We start from the raw sequence: 17,816 nt of genomic DNA on the forward strand, positions 1-17,816 counted from the left end.
GCCTTGAATTGGTTATGTAGCTATGGCTCTAGATTCCTGATCTTCCTGCCTCAGCTTCCCAAGTACTAGGATTACAAGCATGAGCCACAATTCCCTCCCTTCTCTCTCTCTTTCTCCCTCCCTCCCTTCCTTTCTTCCTTCCTCCCTCCCTCCCTTTTTCCCTCCCTTCCTTTCTTCCTTCCTCCCTCCCTCCCTCCCTCCCTTTTTCCCTCCCTTCCTTTCTTCTATCCTTTCTTTCTCCCCCTCTCCTCTCTTTCTTTTTAAACAAGGTTTCTGTACATAGTCCTGGCTGTCTTATAGACCAGGCTGGTCTCAAACTCAGAAATTTGCCTGCTTCTGACTCCTGAGTTCTGGAACTAAAGGTGTGTGCCACCATGCATGGCCCAAAATTATTTTGTAATTTTATGTATATATGTGTTTGCCTACCTATATGTCTACATTGCCTGTTACCCACAGAGACCAGAAGAAGGCATCCGATCTCCTCGAAGTGGTTGGGAACCACCATGTGGCTGCTAGAAATCAAAGCCAGGTCTTTTGGAAGAGCAGCCAGTGCTCTTAACCACTGAGCCATCCCTCCAGCCCCAGAGCTACCACTCTTGATTAATGAGTTTATCTTTCAAGGCAGCATATTATAATAGTACAATGGGAAGACTATGAGTTTAATAGACTTTCAGATCTGAATTCTGTTTGTGAGTTTAATAATTACTAGTGTAAGGGCTGGAGGTATGACTCAGTTTACAGAACTTGTTTAGAATGTGTAAAGACCTAGGTTCAATCCCTAGCGCCATTAAAAATAATAATGGTAATTATTAGGATAATAGCCTCACTTGCTTTAGTTTCTTTATCTGCAAATGGCACTAATAAGCCAGGAGAGGTAGTACATACTTGTAATCCTAACACACTGGAGGCCAAGGGAGGAGGAACTCAATTTTGACATTAGCCTGGACAATATAGTTATAGAGGGAGATCCCATCTCTAAAAATAAAGGATACTATCAAGAGTTATTGTAAGAACCAAATTAAATTACACACACACACACACACACACACACACACACACACACACACCTCCTCATAGCTTAATCCTTATGTGATGATGTGGGTATAAAATGATGCTTAGTATAAAATGCTTTGTGTGTGTGTTCAATTACCCTGGGCCTTATGCATTCTCAGCAAGCATTCTACCACTGAGCTGTACCTATGTTTTCTTGGGGAGACACAACACACATTTAGTCACCCCAGATAGAGAACCCACAATAGAACAAAGTACAATACTCCCCCAAAGTCCAACATGGTAAACCAATGAGTTTTTTTTGGGTTAGTTATAGGAATACGGGTAAGGGGTTACTTACAGGAACAGAAATGATTCAAAGATGACTGCATCACCAAAGCCCACCCCAGCATGGGTGACAGCTCACAAAAGCTGGCAAATCTGAGCACCCGCAGGCAGCTCAACAGGTTGGAGAGTGTCCTATCCAAGTGACTCTTTTCTAAACCCCTTCCAGGCATCTCAGCTGGTTTCTGCTTCATCAGGCCGCTGTCTGGTCTCAGAGCCTTCTTTGCAGAGTATTTGCATCTTGTTCTGAGAGAGATGCTCAGCTTTTATTGTTTACTCTGGCAGGGTGATATGGCTTAGTGAATCTGGTCAACTTCAGAGACTTCCTGAAGCTATGTTGTTTCCCTGCCTAAGGAGCTTCTCTGCGGGATAGAACGTTTCAATCTTGAGAAAACTATTATCCAACAGCCTATTAGCATTTTTGGAGACAGGATCTCATTGTACAGCCCAGGCTGGCCTAGAGCCTGCTATGTGAACCAGACTAGCTTAGATCTCTTTGAGTAGTACCTGGGACGTGGTGAAACATATACTTCTAGACAGTTCTTAGAGTGCTGGAAGTGGGGTCTAAGCATTTGAATTTCTTTCTATTTCCTCTCCCAACCCTGCCCCCTTTTTAAAGACAGGGTTGATAGCTTAGGTTGACCATGAACTCCAAACTTACCGTGATTTTCCTGCCTCAGTTTCTTGAGTGCTGGAAAGAAAACCTTATTGGATAAAGCTCTTCAGTCACTAGAGCCAGTATCATCTGAAACACACACTAACTCTTTGTTCTCATTTATATTTCAGTTTAAATTTGTGGGGCTGAAGAATTTCCCGTGTACTCCTGAGAGCTTGTGTAAGGTGCTGTCTATGGATTTTCCTTTTGAGGTAATGAAACCATTGTCTGTTGCTCTGACATGATTATAGGGTGCAAGGAGACTGGGGTACATGAAATCTTAAGAGATCCTCTGATTTTGCTGTGTCTAAACATCAAAACAGGGCTGAAAATTAACTCTAAGGAAATAATGTACTTGCTGCCCTCCAGAGCCTCAACTTCACCTCTCCTAAAGTCAGAACACCAGAATTCAGTAGTCCCCCATCACCCCGGGAAACAGGCCTAGAGAAGAGCCGAGGATTCTTCCATCCTAGATCACCATTGTGTGCCTTGTTTGACTGCCATGGCAGGTTGTACAGTAAAGACACGAGGCATGTGTGGTTGACTGACCCCAACAGATGCTTGAACCTCTGATCCCTTTTTGGTCAAAGCACAGATGGTTCCTGGGATAACAATGTTTGCTAACCAGTGAGTGGCATGGTAGTAGAGCCAACTCATTTACTTTGTCCAGACTTGCCATGTGTTAGCACTGAAAATCTCCTGTGCCCAGGAACTCCTGAGTCTGGGATAGTCTTTTATCATCTTCAGAACCTACAGTTACTCTCTCTTCTCTCTCTCTCTTTTTTTTTTTTTTTTTTTTTTGGTTTTTCGAGACAGGATTTCTCTGTGTAGCTTTGCACCTTTTCCTGGAACTCACTTGGTAGCCCAGGCTGGCCTCGAACTCACAGAGATCCGCCTGGCTCTGCCTCCCAAGTGCTGGGATTGAAGGCGTGCGCCACCACTGCCTGGCCACTCTCTCTTCTCTTAACAAGCAAAGTTTTCTTTGCCCCTCATCCCTTTTAAAATTCTGCTTAGTCAGGTCAAGTTTTGCTTGAAGTGTATTTAATTGTATAAAGGATCACAGCTTCCTGGATAAGGAAATGACAAAGACTAAGTTGCTTCATTTCTGGGAGTCAATTAAGAAGGTGGTAAGAACACTATCTTTATTTATAACTCTTATATCCCAGTGGCAAGAAATGCTTTTTAAGGGGTGAGTCACTGAATCACAGAAGAGAAAGTATGGGGCTGTAGGAGGTTTTCCCGTTTAGAAAAACCGAGTTTCCCAGAATATGGCTCCAAACAGTCTAGGGGGAGGTTTAGGACTGTTCCTGTGCCCAGTCTGGTGCCTTGGTCGGGCTACCAGACTGGGCTTTTCATCCCATATGAGGAGCTCAGCTTTGCTATTCAGACTTTGTGGTGGTAGAAAGTGCCCAGGATCCGGGGATAGAAAACATAGATTCAGGTTGAATTCCTGCTTCATACTTCGCATCTTTACAGAGGTGCCTAGAACTTTCTATGTTAAAAACCCCCATCTCTCAAATATCCTCTGTGTGTGTAAGAAAGTAAAACAATAGGTAGAAAGCATTCTGTAAATGGAACAGTGGGGGGTTTTTTTTTGTTTGTTTTTTTCTTTTTATTATTATTCTTAGATCTTTCTCTCTTCCTCTTCATTTGGACAAGAAGTTTCACAATATAGCTCAGTCTGGTTAATCTTGAGATCTTCCCTGCTTCAACCTGCAGAATCTTGGGGTTATAGGTGTATACTACTATCTCTAGCCCCAGCCCTTTCTTTAAGAAACTTCATATGAAAAGCAAGGAATTTTTTCTGCTGGCAGCAGCTTAGAGTAAAAAAAGAAAAATTGGCTAGGCGTGGTTGCACACTCCTTTAATACCATCACTTAGAAGGCAGAGGCTGATGGATCTCTCTGAGTACAAGGCCAGCCTGGTCTACATAGCAGGATAGATGTGCTACATAATAGAGAGACCTTGTCCCCCCCCCCCAAAGAAACAACCCACAAGAACTGCCTCTGTATAGCTGTTTTGGAAATATGTGGCCCACAGTCATGATGATTCCTGATTTTCCTCCTTTAGGTAGATGGACTTCTCTTCTACCACAGACAGACCCACTATAGCCCTGGGAGTACTCCCTTGGTGGGCTGGCTGCGCCCCTACATGGTGTCAGATATTCTCGGTGTAGCCGTGCCAGCTGGCCCTCTGACCACCAAGCCAGAATATGCCGGGCACCAGCTCCAACAGATTATTGAGCACAAGAAGAGCCAGGAGGACATGAAGGATAAACTCACACACAAGGCTTCTGAGAATGGGCACTATGAGCTGGAGCACCTATCTACTCCGAAGCTGAAGAGTCCTCCCCGCAGCCCCGAGAACCTCATGGACAACTAAAGAGGACAGCCCACAAAAGACTGGGGAAGAGGACAGTGGTGATAGCAAGAGGTGACCTTATTTCAGAGTGCACTTTCCAAACCCACCCCACTGGAAACAGCTCGACACCCCTGTCTGGAATGTTGGCTCAGACTTTTGGGGGGGTGGGTCCCTATTGGGTGGAGTTGGAATCCAGGTAGATTTGAATATCTCTTTGCTGTGTGCATATATCCCCCCAGGTCCACAATGTAAATATATGCGATTCTTAAGAAAAGTTGCTTATGATTATTAAGATTTAGATATCTCTTCCACCTTCCCCTTACTCCCTTACTTATGGCATGACTGTTCAAATCTTGGCCCAATCACCCCTTTTAGCACTTGAACGTTCTGCTGAGTTTCCAGTTGCTGTTGGTAATGCCATTTTCTGAAAGGTCTTACCAGGAACTGCAGTTCTTGGTATTTGAATATGTTCCTTCTTCTGAGAAAACAAGTGTGATTTTTCTACGGTTTAGACCTTCCCAGAGATAAAATGCTAATGGGTTCATTTACTTCAAGAAATGTTAGAGCCCCTATCAGGAGATAAACCTCATGCTGTGCCTCTGAGATGTGGGTTATAGAGGTAGACAAGACCTTGAGGGTTGTGTTACCCAGTGAGAAATAAACCTCATAGTGTGTAGAGCATGGTGAAATGATTGCTTTAGTGCAGAAAGGTACCTAGAGCTTAGGGGCAAAGGAAGAGCAGATTTCACAGAGGAGGGTGGAGCTGGGCTAAGGCAGACCAGGAAGAAAGCAGGCCCTCAGAGTTAGATGTAACATAGCAGCATTCCCCTAGAGCAGGGTGGGACTTGATTGAGAATCAAGTAGGTTCAGCATGGCTCAAGTACAAAATTGAAGTGGAAAGTTAGGGAGAGGAGGCTGGGAGACAGAGGGAGCTTAGATTGTGTCCTAGTCAGGGAGTTAAGGAAAAGCCCTGGTGTAAGATTCCTTCAGAAGCAAAGCTCCTCATCAGCTATGAAAGAAGATGGTGTTTAGAATTAAACAGTTAGTTTTCACTCCGTTCAGAAAGTATATTCCAGGTCTTGTGGCCTTAATCTGCAGCCCACTCTGCTTTCCACTTTGTTAGGACCTCTCTTATTGGACAAACTGACCTCACCATTCTCTTCAACAAAAAGTCTCCCCATGGAAAAACTTTCAAAGGGATCTAGGTCTGATCTTGAGTGAACTCCTTTTGAGTTCCTTAGTTCTGAGAACAGAGCTGGTGGTTCTGTTCAAAAGTAGTGGTTAAGCAGAGCCTGCTTACACAGGTCAGCACATCCAGGGGAGCTTGTTGAAGCATCTGCTCTTTTGGGTGTGAGCAGCTTTCTGATCAGACAGGAAGAAACTCTGCTTTGACTCTCACCCGGTGAGAGAGCCCACTGACTACAGGTTTAGGCATTTGCCTATCTAAGCTCTTTCCTGTATTTAGGTCAGATTTGCTATATAAATACAGTGGTGTTCCTTATGTTAAGGAACATTTCTGCAGGCTGACCTTGAACTAGCTTTTCTGCCCAGGCAAAGCCTTGAATTTTCAATCAAGTCTCAGCCTCCCAAGTCTCTGTGATTATATGCCTTGGCTCCCATCCCTAGCCTGTTTGAGAGTCTTGAATTCTGCAGTTTTCTTTCAGCAGCCAGCTTTATCAGTCTGGGGATTGTGCATGTCAGTGTCCTAGCAATTTGGCCAGACTTGGCTTAGTAATAAGCCTAGGCTTTGGGTATGGTGGCTTATGCCCAACACTTTTAGGAAGCTGAGACAGGAGAATTGCTATGAGTTTGAGGTCAACCTGGGCTATATTCTGAACACTATCTCAAAAATAAGTAAATAAGTAAGTAAACCCCAAAATAAACCTGGAAGGATTACTTCCTCAAATTACCCATTCGGGAGACAGATGCATGTATAAGTCAAAACATATTTCAACTAAAGTTAACAAGTACAATTTGATATGTTTAAAATAAATATTTCCTAATATCTTTAAGTGAGGAGCTGGTTTGATTGATCATACATAATAGTATGTCTCCTGGTCATATTTCTTTGGGAATTATAAAACCACTTCTTACATTTATTTAGAAATGATTTTTTTTTCTTAAGATTTATTTACATGTTTATTTATTATGTATACAGCATGTATGACTACAGGCCAGAAGAGGGCACCAGATCCCAATACAGATGGTTGTGAGCTGTCATGTGGTTGCTGGGAATTGAACTCAGGACTTCTGGAAGAGCAGTCAGTGCTCTTAACCTCTGAACCATCTCTCCAGCCCTAGAAATGATTTTATGGGTTGTTGAACATGCTATAAATTTTAAGAACAAGTATTCTATTTAGTCCTGTGAATTTGATTAAAGAGAGCCATAGACTACGGTAGAATGCATACCTGTTATCCCAGCATTTGGAAAGTTAAGGCAGGAAAATTAGGGATTGACAGCCAGCCTGGACTGCCTGAGACCCTGTATCACAAAACAAGAGAATCAGGATATCCGGAGGGGGTGGTAGTGGAGAGAGAGCTCAGTGGTTAAGAGCATTTGCTGTTCTGAAGAGTACCAGATTTGACTCCCAGCACTCACATGATAGCTCGTAAGCTCCTGCAACTCCAGTTCTGGGGATTTCAGACTCTCTTGTGACCTCCACAGACATCTGCATGGACATGGTGGACAAACCGACATACAGTCACACATACACATAAAGTTTTAAAAAGTTAGGTGCTAAAGAGATGGTTTGGCAGCTAAGAGTGTATTGCTCTTACAAAGGATAGGACTAGCACTCATACTGGGAACCACCTGTAACTCCAGGTGATCCAATGCCCTCTTTTGGACTCCATGAGCATGTATACTCACATGTACTATCCCCAAAGAGACATACATATATGCACATAATTAAAAAAATAAGAACATCTTTAAAACTATAAATAAACCCCCACATATTTTGGAAAGAAACAATTTTCCTATCTACAAATTTCTTTATTAATAAAGTAATGAATCAAGAGCTGATGTGATGGCTCAGTGGCTTAAGGCAATGGCTGCCAAAGTCTGAGGACCTGAGTTCGATCCCCAGAACTCACATGGTAGCAGAGAAACAGCTTCCATAAAGTGTTCTCTGATTTCCACATATGTGCCATGGCACACATACCCCCCCAATAAATATGTAATATATATGTAATAAAAGTATGTATGTAATAAAAATATTTAATGAAGTGCTAGATTTTTTTAACTTTATTTATCTTTATGTACATTGGTTTTTTGCCCCCATGTATGTCAGTGTGAAGGTGCCAGATTCACTGGAATTAGAGTTACAAACAGTTGTGAGCTGCCATGTTGGTGCTGGGAGTTGAACCCAGGTCCTCAGAAAGAGCAGCCAGTGCTCTCAACTGCTGAGTCATCTTTCCGGCCCAAAATGCTAGAATTTTTAAAGCAGATATAATTCTTTTGTTGTTGTTTCTTTGAGATAGGATCTCTCTATGTAGCTCTGGCTGTCCTGGAACTCACTATATAGACCACATTGGCCTTGAACTTGCAGAGATCTGCCTGCCTCTGCTGGGATTGAAGGCTATTGAGACTATACCAGCCCCAACCTTAAATTTTTGGTACTCCTGCCTCCACTCCTCAACTCTGCTTCAAGGTTTCATGCAGTGCTGGGGATTAAAATCTAACTCTGGGCCACTGTGCATGCTAGGCAAGCACCCTACCCACTGACGTACACACTTAGCTTTCCTTCCCTACCCTCCTTTTTTGCTGAGGGAATGAGAATCAAACTTGGGTTTATCTTAATTGGGTCTACAGATATGCACCAACATGTTTGGCACTGATGACTTTCTGTGTGTATGTGAAGGTATGCATGCATATGCATGCATCTGGAGGCCAAAGGTCAATGTTGGGTATCTTCCTTAATGGATATCCATCTCATGTTTTAGATACGAGGGCTATATTAGTAATAGTAATATGGGTCTTGTGTGTGTGTGTGTGTGTGTGTAGCTATATTGTGTGTATATACACACATAACCATATATATTTTTTGTGAAATGAAATTTATGATTTTCCTTTCTTATTATGGTGAGGTCAAATGAATAAATTATTATTTTAGTTTTTTAGTTTTTTGTGTTTTGAGACAGGGTCTCTTTATGTAGCCCTGGCTGACCTACAACTCACTATGTAGACCAGACTGGCCTTGAACTCACAAAATTCTGCCTGCCTCTGCCTTCTGAAAGCTGATCCCAATGGTATGCTATCACAGCCAGCTGAAAACAACTTAGAACAGTGTCTAAGGGAAATACGGTAAGGATACAACCAATGTCAACTTATTCTAGTGTATGTACGGTATGGTTTATTACTAAGTCCATTGAGGGTCATTATGTTGCACCCAGTCTTTTGCTCTTTAATCTATTCTATACTCTAAGATCTGTCTGAGCAGGATAGCTGTACCATGCTTGATTTTGCTAGTTCAAGATTGTAGTTTGGGCCAGCTTTGGTGACACACACCTTTGATCCTAACACTTCGGAGTCATAGGCATGTGGATCTCTGTGAGCTCAAGGCCCAGCCTGGTCTATATAGAGATTTCTAGACGAGCTAGAGATACATAGTGAGACCCTACCTCAAAAAAGATGCTAGTTTGGGGCCGGTAGGTAGGTGGCTGCCATCAAACCTAGCCACCTGAGTGCCATCCCTAGCACCCACATGTCGCATTAGCAAACTGACTCCTGAAATTGTAATTTAAAAATCTAAAACCAACCAACCAAAAACAACCAAAACCAGATTGTAGTTAACTAGGTGTGGTACTAAACACATATAGTCCCAGCACTGGAGAGGTCAAGTTTGAGAATCAGGAGTTCAAGGTCATCCTCAGCTAAATAGGGAGTTCTGAACTACAGGAGGTCCATCTCAAAATAAAAAAAAAAAAAAAAGACTATAAAAGATTATAGTTCAAGGCAATCCTAGTAGTACATGGCAGCCTATGCTTAGAATCCTAGCACTTGGGTAGTTAAGACAGAAGAACTGCCTTGAATTCCAGCCAACATGGGCTACAGAGTGAGACCCTGGGATACCCCCAAAAAAATAAGAAAACAAATGAAGCACTTGGGGCTTGGTTTTTGTGTCTCATTCATTTCCAAACACTGTCCTGTTGAGCTTGTGATAGGTAACAATTCTAGCAAACTTCCTTTTATTTAACTGCATTGCCATTGCCTGTGCACACATTTGCACCTCTGGACACCCCCAAGTTTTTTTCATTCAGTTACGTTGCATCCTTTATTACTTTCCTTACCACATAGGTAGATTTAGTTATAAAGTCTGGGTTCAGGTTTCACCTCAGTAGAAACTGTGTGGCAGGCTGAATCACTGACTGCAGGTGCCCTAGGATCACTGGGCTAAAGAAGGGCAAAATTGGGGGCTGGAGAGATGGCTCAGAGGTTAAGAGCACTGGCTGCTCTTCCAGAGGTCTTGAGTTCAATTCCCAGCAACCACATGGTGGCTCACAACCCATCTACAATGAGATCTGGTTCTCTCTTTTGGCATGCAGGCATACATGCAGGCAGAATACTGTATACATAATAATAAATAAATCTTTTTTAAAAGAAGTGCAAAATTAATATCAGTAGTTGGTAGAGACAGGCTATCTTTCTGTTTCCAGTCGTTTGTAATAAACAGGGCATTTCTATTTCCTTTTTCTTCATTGGTTTATGCAGTGTTACTGAAAAAATTACTTAGCAGGGCTACTGGTTGATCACTCATCCACTGACAACTTGCCTCATTTATTCACTGCTATTAAATGTCAGGCAGACTGTTTTATAGACCTGTGCACTCTCTGGCACTAAAAGGTCATCTGAGTTTGACTTAATCACAATGGACATATTTATGGATAGAAGAACCTCAGAATGCCAGATGTGGTGGATCATGCCTGAAATCCAGTATTTGGGCAACCAGAAGTTTAAAGATAGTTTTGCATCTTTGGCTACAAAGTAAGTCCAAGGCCGGTCTGGGCTGTTTGAGACCCCATCTCAAAAAATCAAAACCAAAAGAAGCTAGGTGTGTTGGCAGATACTTTTCATCTCAGCACCGAGGAGGCAGAGGCAGAAAGATGACTCCAAGTTTGTTGGTGCCACCCTATTCTACATAGGGAGTTCCAGGTCAGCCAAGACTACAGAGGGAGGCTGTTAAAAATGAAAGCAAGGGCTGGCGAGATGGCTCAGAGGTTAGGAGCACTGACTGTTCTTCCAGAGGTCCTGAGTTCAATTCCCAGCAACCACATGGTGGCTCACAGCCATCTGTAATGAGATCTGGTGCCCTCTTATGGCCTGCAGTCATACATGCTGTATACATAATAAATAAATAAATCTTTAAAAAAAATGAAAGCAAAACAAGAAAAAGAATTTCAGAACCAAGCATAGTGGTGCACACCTTTAATCCCAACACTCAGGAAGCAGAGGCAGGCAGACCTCTTGAGTTTGGGGCCAGCCTGGTCTACAGAGTTCCAGGTAGCTGGGGCTACACAGAGAAACCCTGTCTCAAAAACAAACAAAAAACTTTAGAAATAGTTAAAGCAGGAAACTATTGTGACTCAATACTGATATAAATGCTACCATTATTGTTAATATTTAGATGAAAAATTCTTAGGTTGTTTAAAGAGGAATCTATGGGATAATGAATCAAAAAAAAAAAAAAAAAAAAAAAGCACCACCTTGATTGGGACTGTCATTAGATTCCCATAGTGGCTTGCCAATGAAACATGTGGTCCCCAATTAGACCTGCAGAGCATTGGGCTGGAGGGACAAAGTACCAAATCGTTAAATTTTGTGTTTAATCTGTCTCAGTACCATAGTCTGCTATTTGCCTGGCTCCTCACTGTGGCAAAGTGAGCTTAATGTCCCGGCCACACACTCTGGCAACAGCAAAGAATCATCTCTTTATGTTACATTGGCACCCAAGAGCAGGGGCCTCCATCAGTCTGTGGTCTTGGTTGTCTGTCTGTGTCCTGTAGTTTTTTACTCTGCTTTGTTCTGTTGTCTCCTCCTAACTCAGCTTAGTTCTAGAGCATTTCCCTTATTAGGGAGAAAACATGTATTTGTTTAAGTGGCTGTTTTATTTATTTATGTATTTATTTTTGGAGACAGGGTTTCACTATGTAACCCTGGCTGGCCTGAGTTGTATAGGCCTGGTTGGACACAAAATCACAAAGGTCCACATTCCTTTTTCTTCCTCCTGACTGTCCCCCCTGAATGACTGTTTAAACATACACAAGTAAAGCTATACTGTTAGAGCCAAGACAGCGGTTACCTTTTTAAAGCAGAAGTGACTGGAAGGGAACAAAATGGGACTACTGTAGATGTAACCAACAGTCTTATTAAATAAGAAACACAGAAACAATGTAAAAGAGAAAGCCGAAAGGTCAGAGCTCAGAGCTAAAATCTCACCCTTCCGCCTGCGGTGTCCCAGCTTTGCGAAAGAGAGCTACTTCCTGTCTGTACGTCTTTTTTATAGTATTATTGTTCTGCCTTCTCATTGGTTGTAAACCCAAACACGTGACTGCCTTGTCACTGTCTGAATGTACAGCCCCCTAGGTCTTAAAGGCATATGTCTCCAATGCTGACTGTATCCCTGAACACACAGAGATCTATGGGATTAAAGGCGTGTGCCACCACTGCCACACTCTTGCTATGGCTCTAATAGCTCTGACCCCCGGGCAACTTTATTTATTAACATACATTCAAAATCACATTTCAGTACAATTAGATTAACACCACAGACTACATTTTGGGAAAAGTCTGTGTTTTTTAAAAGATTTTATTTATTTATTTATTTAGTTTTTTGAGACAGGGTTTCTCTGTGTAACCCTGGCTGTCCTGGAGCTCTGTAGACCCGATTGGCCGAGAACTCAGAGATCTGCCTGCCTCTGCCTCCCTAGTGCTGGGATTAAAGATGTGCGCTACCATAGCTACTGCCTAGTTTAAGATTTACTTTTATTGTTTTTATTTATGTGTATGTCTGCACACACATATTCACAGGTACCTGAAGAGGCCAGAAGGTGTTGGATTCCCTGGAGCTGGAATTAGAGATAGTTTTGAGCTGCGTGATGTGGGTGCTGGGAACCAATAGCACCTCCTCTGAAGAGCAGCACATGCTCTCAACGGCTGAACCATCCTCTCTAGCTCCAGGTTCTCAGGCTTTTTTTTTTTTTGTTTTTTGTAACAAAGTTTCTCTGTGTAGCCCTTGAATGTCCTAGAATTCCCTCTGTAGACCAGGCTAGCCTCAAACTCAGAGATCTGTCTGCCTCTGCTTCCAGAAGGCTGTGATTAAAGGCATGTGCCACCACTGCTGGGCCCCAAGTTCTATTTCTTGATTTGTTGGTTTTATGAGTATTCAGTTTATAAAAACTCAGGTAGCTGTATATTTACATTTTTTTTTTATTTTTCTCTTTGTACATTATACATTAATAAAAAAGTAAGCACAATGCATCCTCCTTTCAGTTCTGCTTCCTAGGTTCCCTGAAGAGAAAACCAGTTACTTTCCTTGTGTATTCTTCCAAAGCTTTCCTGTGGATAAATGAGCTTACAAATATGTTTTTTTTTCTTTATATAAATGACAGCATGTTATGCATACTAATTGAAGTCTTGCATTTTTTTTTTTTTCTTTTCCAGACAGGGTTTCTCTGTATAGCATTAGAGCCTGTCCTGGAACTCACTCTGTAGAACTTACAGAGATCTACCTGCCTCTGCCTCCCAAGCACTGGGATCAAAGATGTGCACCACCACCTCCTGGTTTGATGCTTTATCTTTGTTTTTTATGTGTGTGGCTGTTTTTTCCCTGCATGTATGTCTATTCATCACATGCTCCCTCAGAGGCCAGAAGAAGGTGTTGGATCCCTTGGGACTGGAGTAACCTAAAATTATGAGCTACCATGTGAGTACTAGAATTGAACCCAGGTCCTAAGGTCAGCCCAGTATTATTCTTTTTTTATTTTTTTTGAGACAGGGTTTCTTTGTGTAGCCTTGGCTGTCCAGGAACTAGCTGTGTAGACCAGGGTTACCTTGAACTCACAGAGATCTGCTTGCTTCTGCCTCCCAAATGCTGGATTAAAAGCATGCATCACTACCAGCTGGCATCAGCAGTTTCTCAAGCTCTGACCCATCTCTCCAGCCCCTGAGTGTTTCATTTTTTACTTCCTGTTACATCTTCCATAATCTTATAATGTCTTATTTTAACTCCAGTGCATATGGCATACACACAGTGCCTAGTGTACCAGGCCTTTTCTTTTAGGCCACCAACCAGCTCCCAAATCATGACAAAGAGACTTATTAGTTTTGGATGCTCAGCCTAGCTTGGGCTCCTTTCTGGCTAGCTCTTTTACCTTAAATGAACCTGTTTCTCTTTACCCACCTTTTGCTCGGGGCTCACTACCTCTCCTCTGTATGTCTTGCTTCCATGCTTCTCTATGCCTCATTCCTCTCCTTGTTCTTTCTGAGCCTAGATTTCTCCTCTGTATCCTCTCTGCCTGCCAGCCTTGCCTATCCTTTCTGTGCCTAGCTATTGGCTGTTCAGCTCTTTCTTAGACCAATCAGGTACCTTAGGCAGGCAAGGTGAAACAGATGCAACACATCTTTAAATTATTAAACACATATCCTTACATTGTTAAACAATGCAGCATAAACTAAAGTAACACATCTTTACACAGTCTAAGTCATATTCTGCAGCAAAACAAATGCAACACATCTTTGCCCAGTTAAATTAATCCTCCACAACAGCCTGGCGTGTAAATATACTGGTTACACAGCTTGTCTTCTAGTTTCCTATACTGAAACCAGCTCTTGGGTGGGTTCCTGAGTTCAACCTAGAGTCCATCTCACTGATGGCAAAAGACACACCTAGTTGAGGGGGCCAGGAGGGATGGTCATGCTTTTTAATCCCTTTTAAGATGCAGATCTTTTGTGAGTTCAAGGCCAGCCTGACCTACATAGCTAGTTCCAGGACAGCCAGAACTACAATACAGCCAGGGCTATAGAGAGACCATTTCTCAGCCCCCTGCCCCAGAAAAACCAAACAAACACCCACCTTAGCTCAAGCTCCTACTGCACCGGGGCAAAAATGAGGTGAAGCCTATATTATAAGAAGAAAATTATTTTCAATTAAATATTTAAGGTTAGGTTTGCTGGTGCACAGGAAGGTGGATCTCTGCAAGTATGAATCCAGTTTGGTCGAGTTCTACGTTCTATGACAGCTGGCGGGCGGTACATAGAGAAACCCTGTCTCAAAACACACACACACACACACACACACACACACACACACACACAATTTCTTAAAATCAGATGAGGTTGGGCATTACTTTTCAAGTCCTAAAATCGTTGCAGGGCATGCGTGGGAGTCCCAGTTTCCTAGATCACTTGAACCCAATAGATCAAAACCAGCCTGAGCAAAGAGGGAGGCCAGACTCCACCCTGTTTTTAAAAAGTCCTCCAAGATGAGCACCAAAACCGACTGCATTTTCTCTTCTGAAGACTCTTCCCCTGGTTTATTCTGGGTTAGAGTAAAATAAAGCACTTGCAAAGGCTGTGGGGTTCCTGAATGAATTCTGACATCGGATGTCCTTTTCTTGTACGCGATTAAAATTAGCTACAATGATGCTGGAATACAGGATACATTGAGCAAAGAAATGTGGCCCTTGCTTATCTGTCAGATCCCTGGCATCTGAACTTGGATCTCGCAGGCAACCTTTAAGACCCAAAGATGTGGGTTCCTCACGAATAGAGGCCTGTGAATGCCGGGAAGGGTGCCCGTCATCCCCTAATTTTGGATTCTTTTAAACTCACAATCCGGCCTTCCTCTCCCTCCCCTAGGGGAGTCGCCTCCAGTCCTCCGCAGCCCCTCCCCCGCCACTCCGCGCGGCCTCCCCTCCTCCCAGCTCCTCTCTGTCTCCCCCTCTCGGACAGCGTCCGCGTTCGGCCCGGCCCTCCCCGGCGCCTGTTTGTGAATGAGATGCTCAGTTTCTCAATGGAGCCGCGGGGGGCTCGGGCGGACGCGGCGCAGGCCGCAGCGCTGGCCCTGAGCCGGGAGGGGGACGCCTTTTCCTCGCTCGCTCGCGCCCGCCCTCCCTCTCGCCGCCGCGGCTTTTGAGGAACTGGGCCGCGAGGCCGCCGCGCAGGTCGCAGGGCCCGCATCCCGGAGGACGCCCGGGCTGGGCGGTCCCCCGGCGCCGGCGCTTTCTGGGCCAGCGAGCTCCGCACGGTGCTGAAGACGCCCCGGAGGCCGGCGGCCCTCTGGAAATTAACGCCAGGAGCCTTCGCGGGGGGCTTGGACCAAAGTTGTCGATTTCATTATTTCCTTTAAAAAAAAAAAAAAGCAAACCCCCAAACCCGAGCTGCTGTTCGGTCCTCGCCTGCACTTTTTCCCTCCTCTGGAGAGGAGGGGTGGTGTGAGGAAAGGAGTGAAGAAAATAGGAGGCATTTCCTCCCCGGGGGGAGCGACAGCCGAGTCTCCGCAGCCAGCAGGAGCGGCGTTGGCAGCCGCCGCGGGCGTCGGGCCGCCCCGGTCCCACCATGCATGAGCCGGCCGAGAGCTGCTGAGGCGCCGGGCCGCAGAAGCGGAGTTCGAGTGCAGCGGGCTCCGGCGCTGGCGGACCAGTCCTGTGCCCCCGGCGGCGGCGGCGGCGGGATGGAGCCGGCGACCGCGCCCCGGCCGGACATGGCGCCCGAGCTGACCCCCGAGGAGGAGCAGGTAAGCGCGGCCGCTGCGGTGGGTGTGTCCGAGCTTCCGAGGCCTAGGCCGGCCTGGGCTCGCCAGGCTGCGCTCCTCGCCCCGGGCCCTCCGCGCTCCTGCTCACGTTTCAGGCCTGCAGGCTGGCCTCTCCGGCCGGAGACCGCGCCCCAGGCCGCCGCCTGCCCATCCCGGGAGCCGCGGGACCCCTGGCTCTGAGATTCTTATGCCCCGAGGCTTCCGCCTCCCCACCCCCACCCGGCCGCTCTGTTCCAGTGAATATTAAAGTTCCCCGAACTGGGGTAGGCTCCCCACGGGATGATCGCAGAACACCTTGCCCCCCGGCCCTTCTCTCTTATAAAGGTTTTGTTTCTTTCCTTGAGGGTCAGTTGTTTCTCAAGGGCAAGAAAAGCCATTTGGGGGAGGATTCTTAGGTGGTCATCTCCGTTCCCAAGAAGGGGGGAGGTAGCGCTGGTAAATAGGTGCCCTAGTTTCTCAAAGGAGCCCCTTCGTGCTTTCCAGACTGCTGTGACGGGCCTGCTTGGACAGATCCTGAAAGATCTGCCTTTTCTATAGCTCCACAATTCCCTGGCCTTGACCTCCGTAGTCTGCTTTCCCAGGCTAGGCTCTTCCCCTCATCCTCACTTCCCTGCCCCCACCCCATCTGACTATCTCCATCTTTCTGGAGTTCCATTGTCTCTTTTTAAAGCTTATGACCTTAAGTTTCCAGAAAGGAGTGGTTTGCATTATCATTTTGAGGGGATTCGGTAAGAGAGAAGCCTAGCGCTCTTGTAACTTTCCACCCCATATTTCTGCTGTGGAAACACCGGACTGCTTCTGAGGAAGGTAGGAAAGTCAGCTAGATGAGATCGGAACCCCACAGGCTGGCTTCTTGCTTCTCTCTCCATGGAACTGCTCATACCCAAACATAGCTGTGCTCAAATATGGCCATAGTCTGGTTGTATCTTAAAAAAAAAAAAAGTAATAATTGAAAGAGGAAAAGGTGAGGCATGCTGGAAACCCATTTCACGATCTCTAGCCTTTGTTCACAAGGACCATATTTGCTAGCAGTCTGTAGAGGGGAGACTGTCTCTTTTGATAAACTACTATTGGTTTAATGGGCTTTATTTAAGACCTGATTTTTTTGGTGGGGGTGGTTAGACAGGGTTCTCTGTGTAGCCTTGGCTGTCCTGGAACTTGCTCTGTAGACCAGGCTGTCCTCCAACTCACAGAGATCCGCCTGCCTCTGCCTCCCGTGTGCTGGGATTAAAGTTGTGCACAACCACGCCCGGCTGACACAGCTGGGTGTTTTCAAAACGCTAAGTCAGACACTGGAGCAAGCCGGTGGCCAAGGAGCCCCCTCTCCCAGAGAGGGGATATGCCTCAGTACTAATGCATTAGGTTGATTGATTTATGCGTTAGGTTGATTTATTTTTATTTTTATTTTTTTACTTCCTGAGTGACTTTTTTTCCCCAGTACTTTCGTTGTTTTTCTTTCATTCCCAAAATGGTCTTAAGATGAGTATGTTTCTATCATATGACAGATCCCACTTTAAGTAGTAACCTGCCATCTTCTCTTCAGTTCTGAGGATTGACTCCAGGGCCATATCCCTGCATTCAGAGCAGTTTTTATTTACCATTCTCCTTCACTTACAAGATTGTAGGCTCACTGAGGGTAGGCCGGTGTCTTTCATCTCTCTGACACCTGTTTATGTACACGGTAGTGAGGGCTAAATATATTGTGTTAGTCACAC

At 44.8% G+C, this 17,816-nt stretch overlaps 2 protein-coding genes across 2 annotated transcripts in view; both read left to right on the forward strand.

Annotated features, from left to right (window-relative positions):
* Nucleotides 1–6,363, forward strand: part of Snupn (snurportin 1) — a 31,587-nt gene extending 25,224 nt beyond the window's left edge. The window contains exons 8-9 of the mRNA XM_006971546.4: nt 2,122–2,202; nt 4,061–6,363. Of these exons, the coding sequence (XP_006971608.1) occupies nt 2,122–2,202; nt 4,061–4,372 (393 nt within the window). The 3' untranslated portion in view covers nt 4,373–6,363. The remainder of the gene's footprint in view (nt 1–2,121; nt 2,203–4,060) is intronic.
* An 8,945-nt stretch (nt 6,364–15,308) lies between these two features.
* The window catches only part of Ptpn9 (protein tyrosine phosphatase non-receptor type 9), a 95,489-nt gene continuing 92,981 nt past the window's right edge, over nt 15,309–17,816 (forward strand). The window contains exon 1 of the mRNA XM_006971545.4: nt 15,309–16,083. Coding sequence (XP_006971607.1) covers nt 15,910–16,083 — 174 coding nt within the window. The 5' untranslated portion in view covers nt 15,309–15,909. The remainder of the gene's footprint in view (nt 16,084–17,816) is intronic.

Source organism: Peromyscus maniculatus, chromosome 7 (assembly GCF_049852395.1).
Source record: "Peromyscus maniculatus bairdii isolate BWxNUB_F1_BW_parent chromosome 7, HU_Pman_BW_mat_3.1, whole genome shotgun sequence".
In the NCBI taxonomy this organism is placed as follows: domain Eukaryota; kingdom Metazoa; phylum Chordata; class Mammalia; order Rodentia; family Cricetidae; genus Peromyscus; species Peromyscus maniculatus.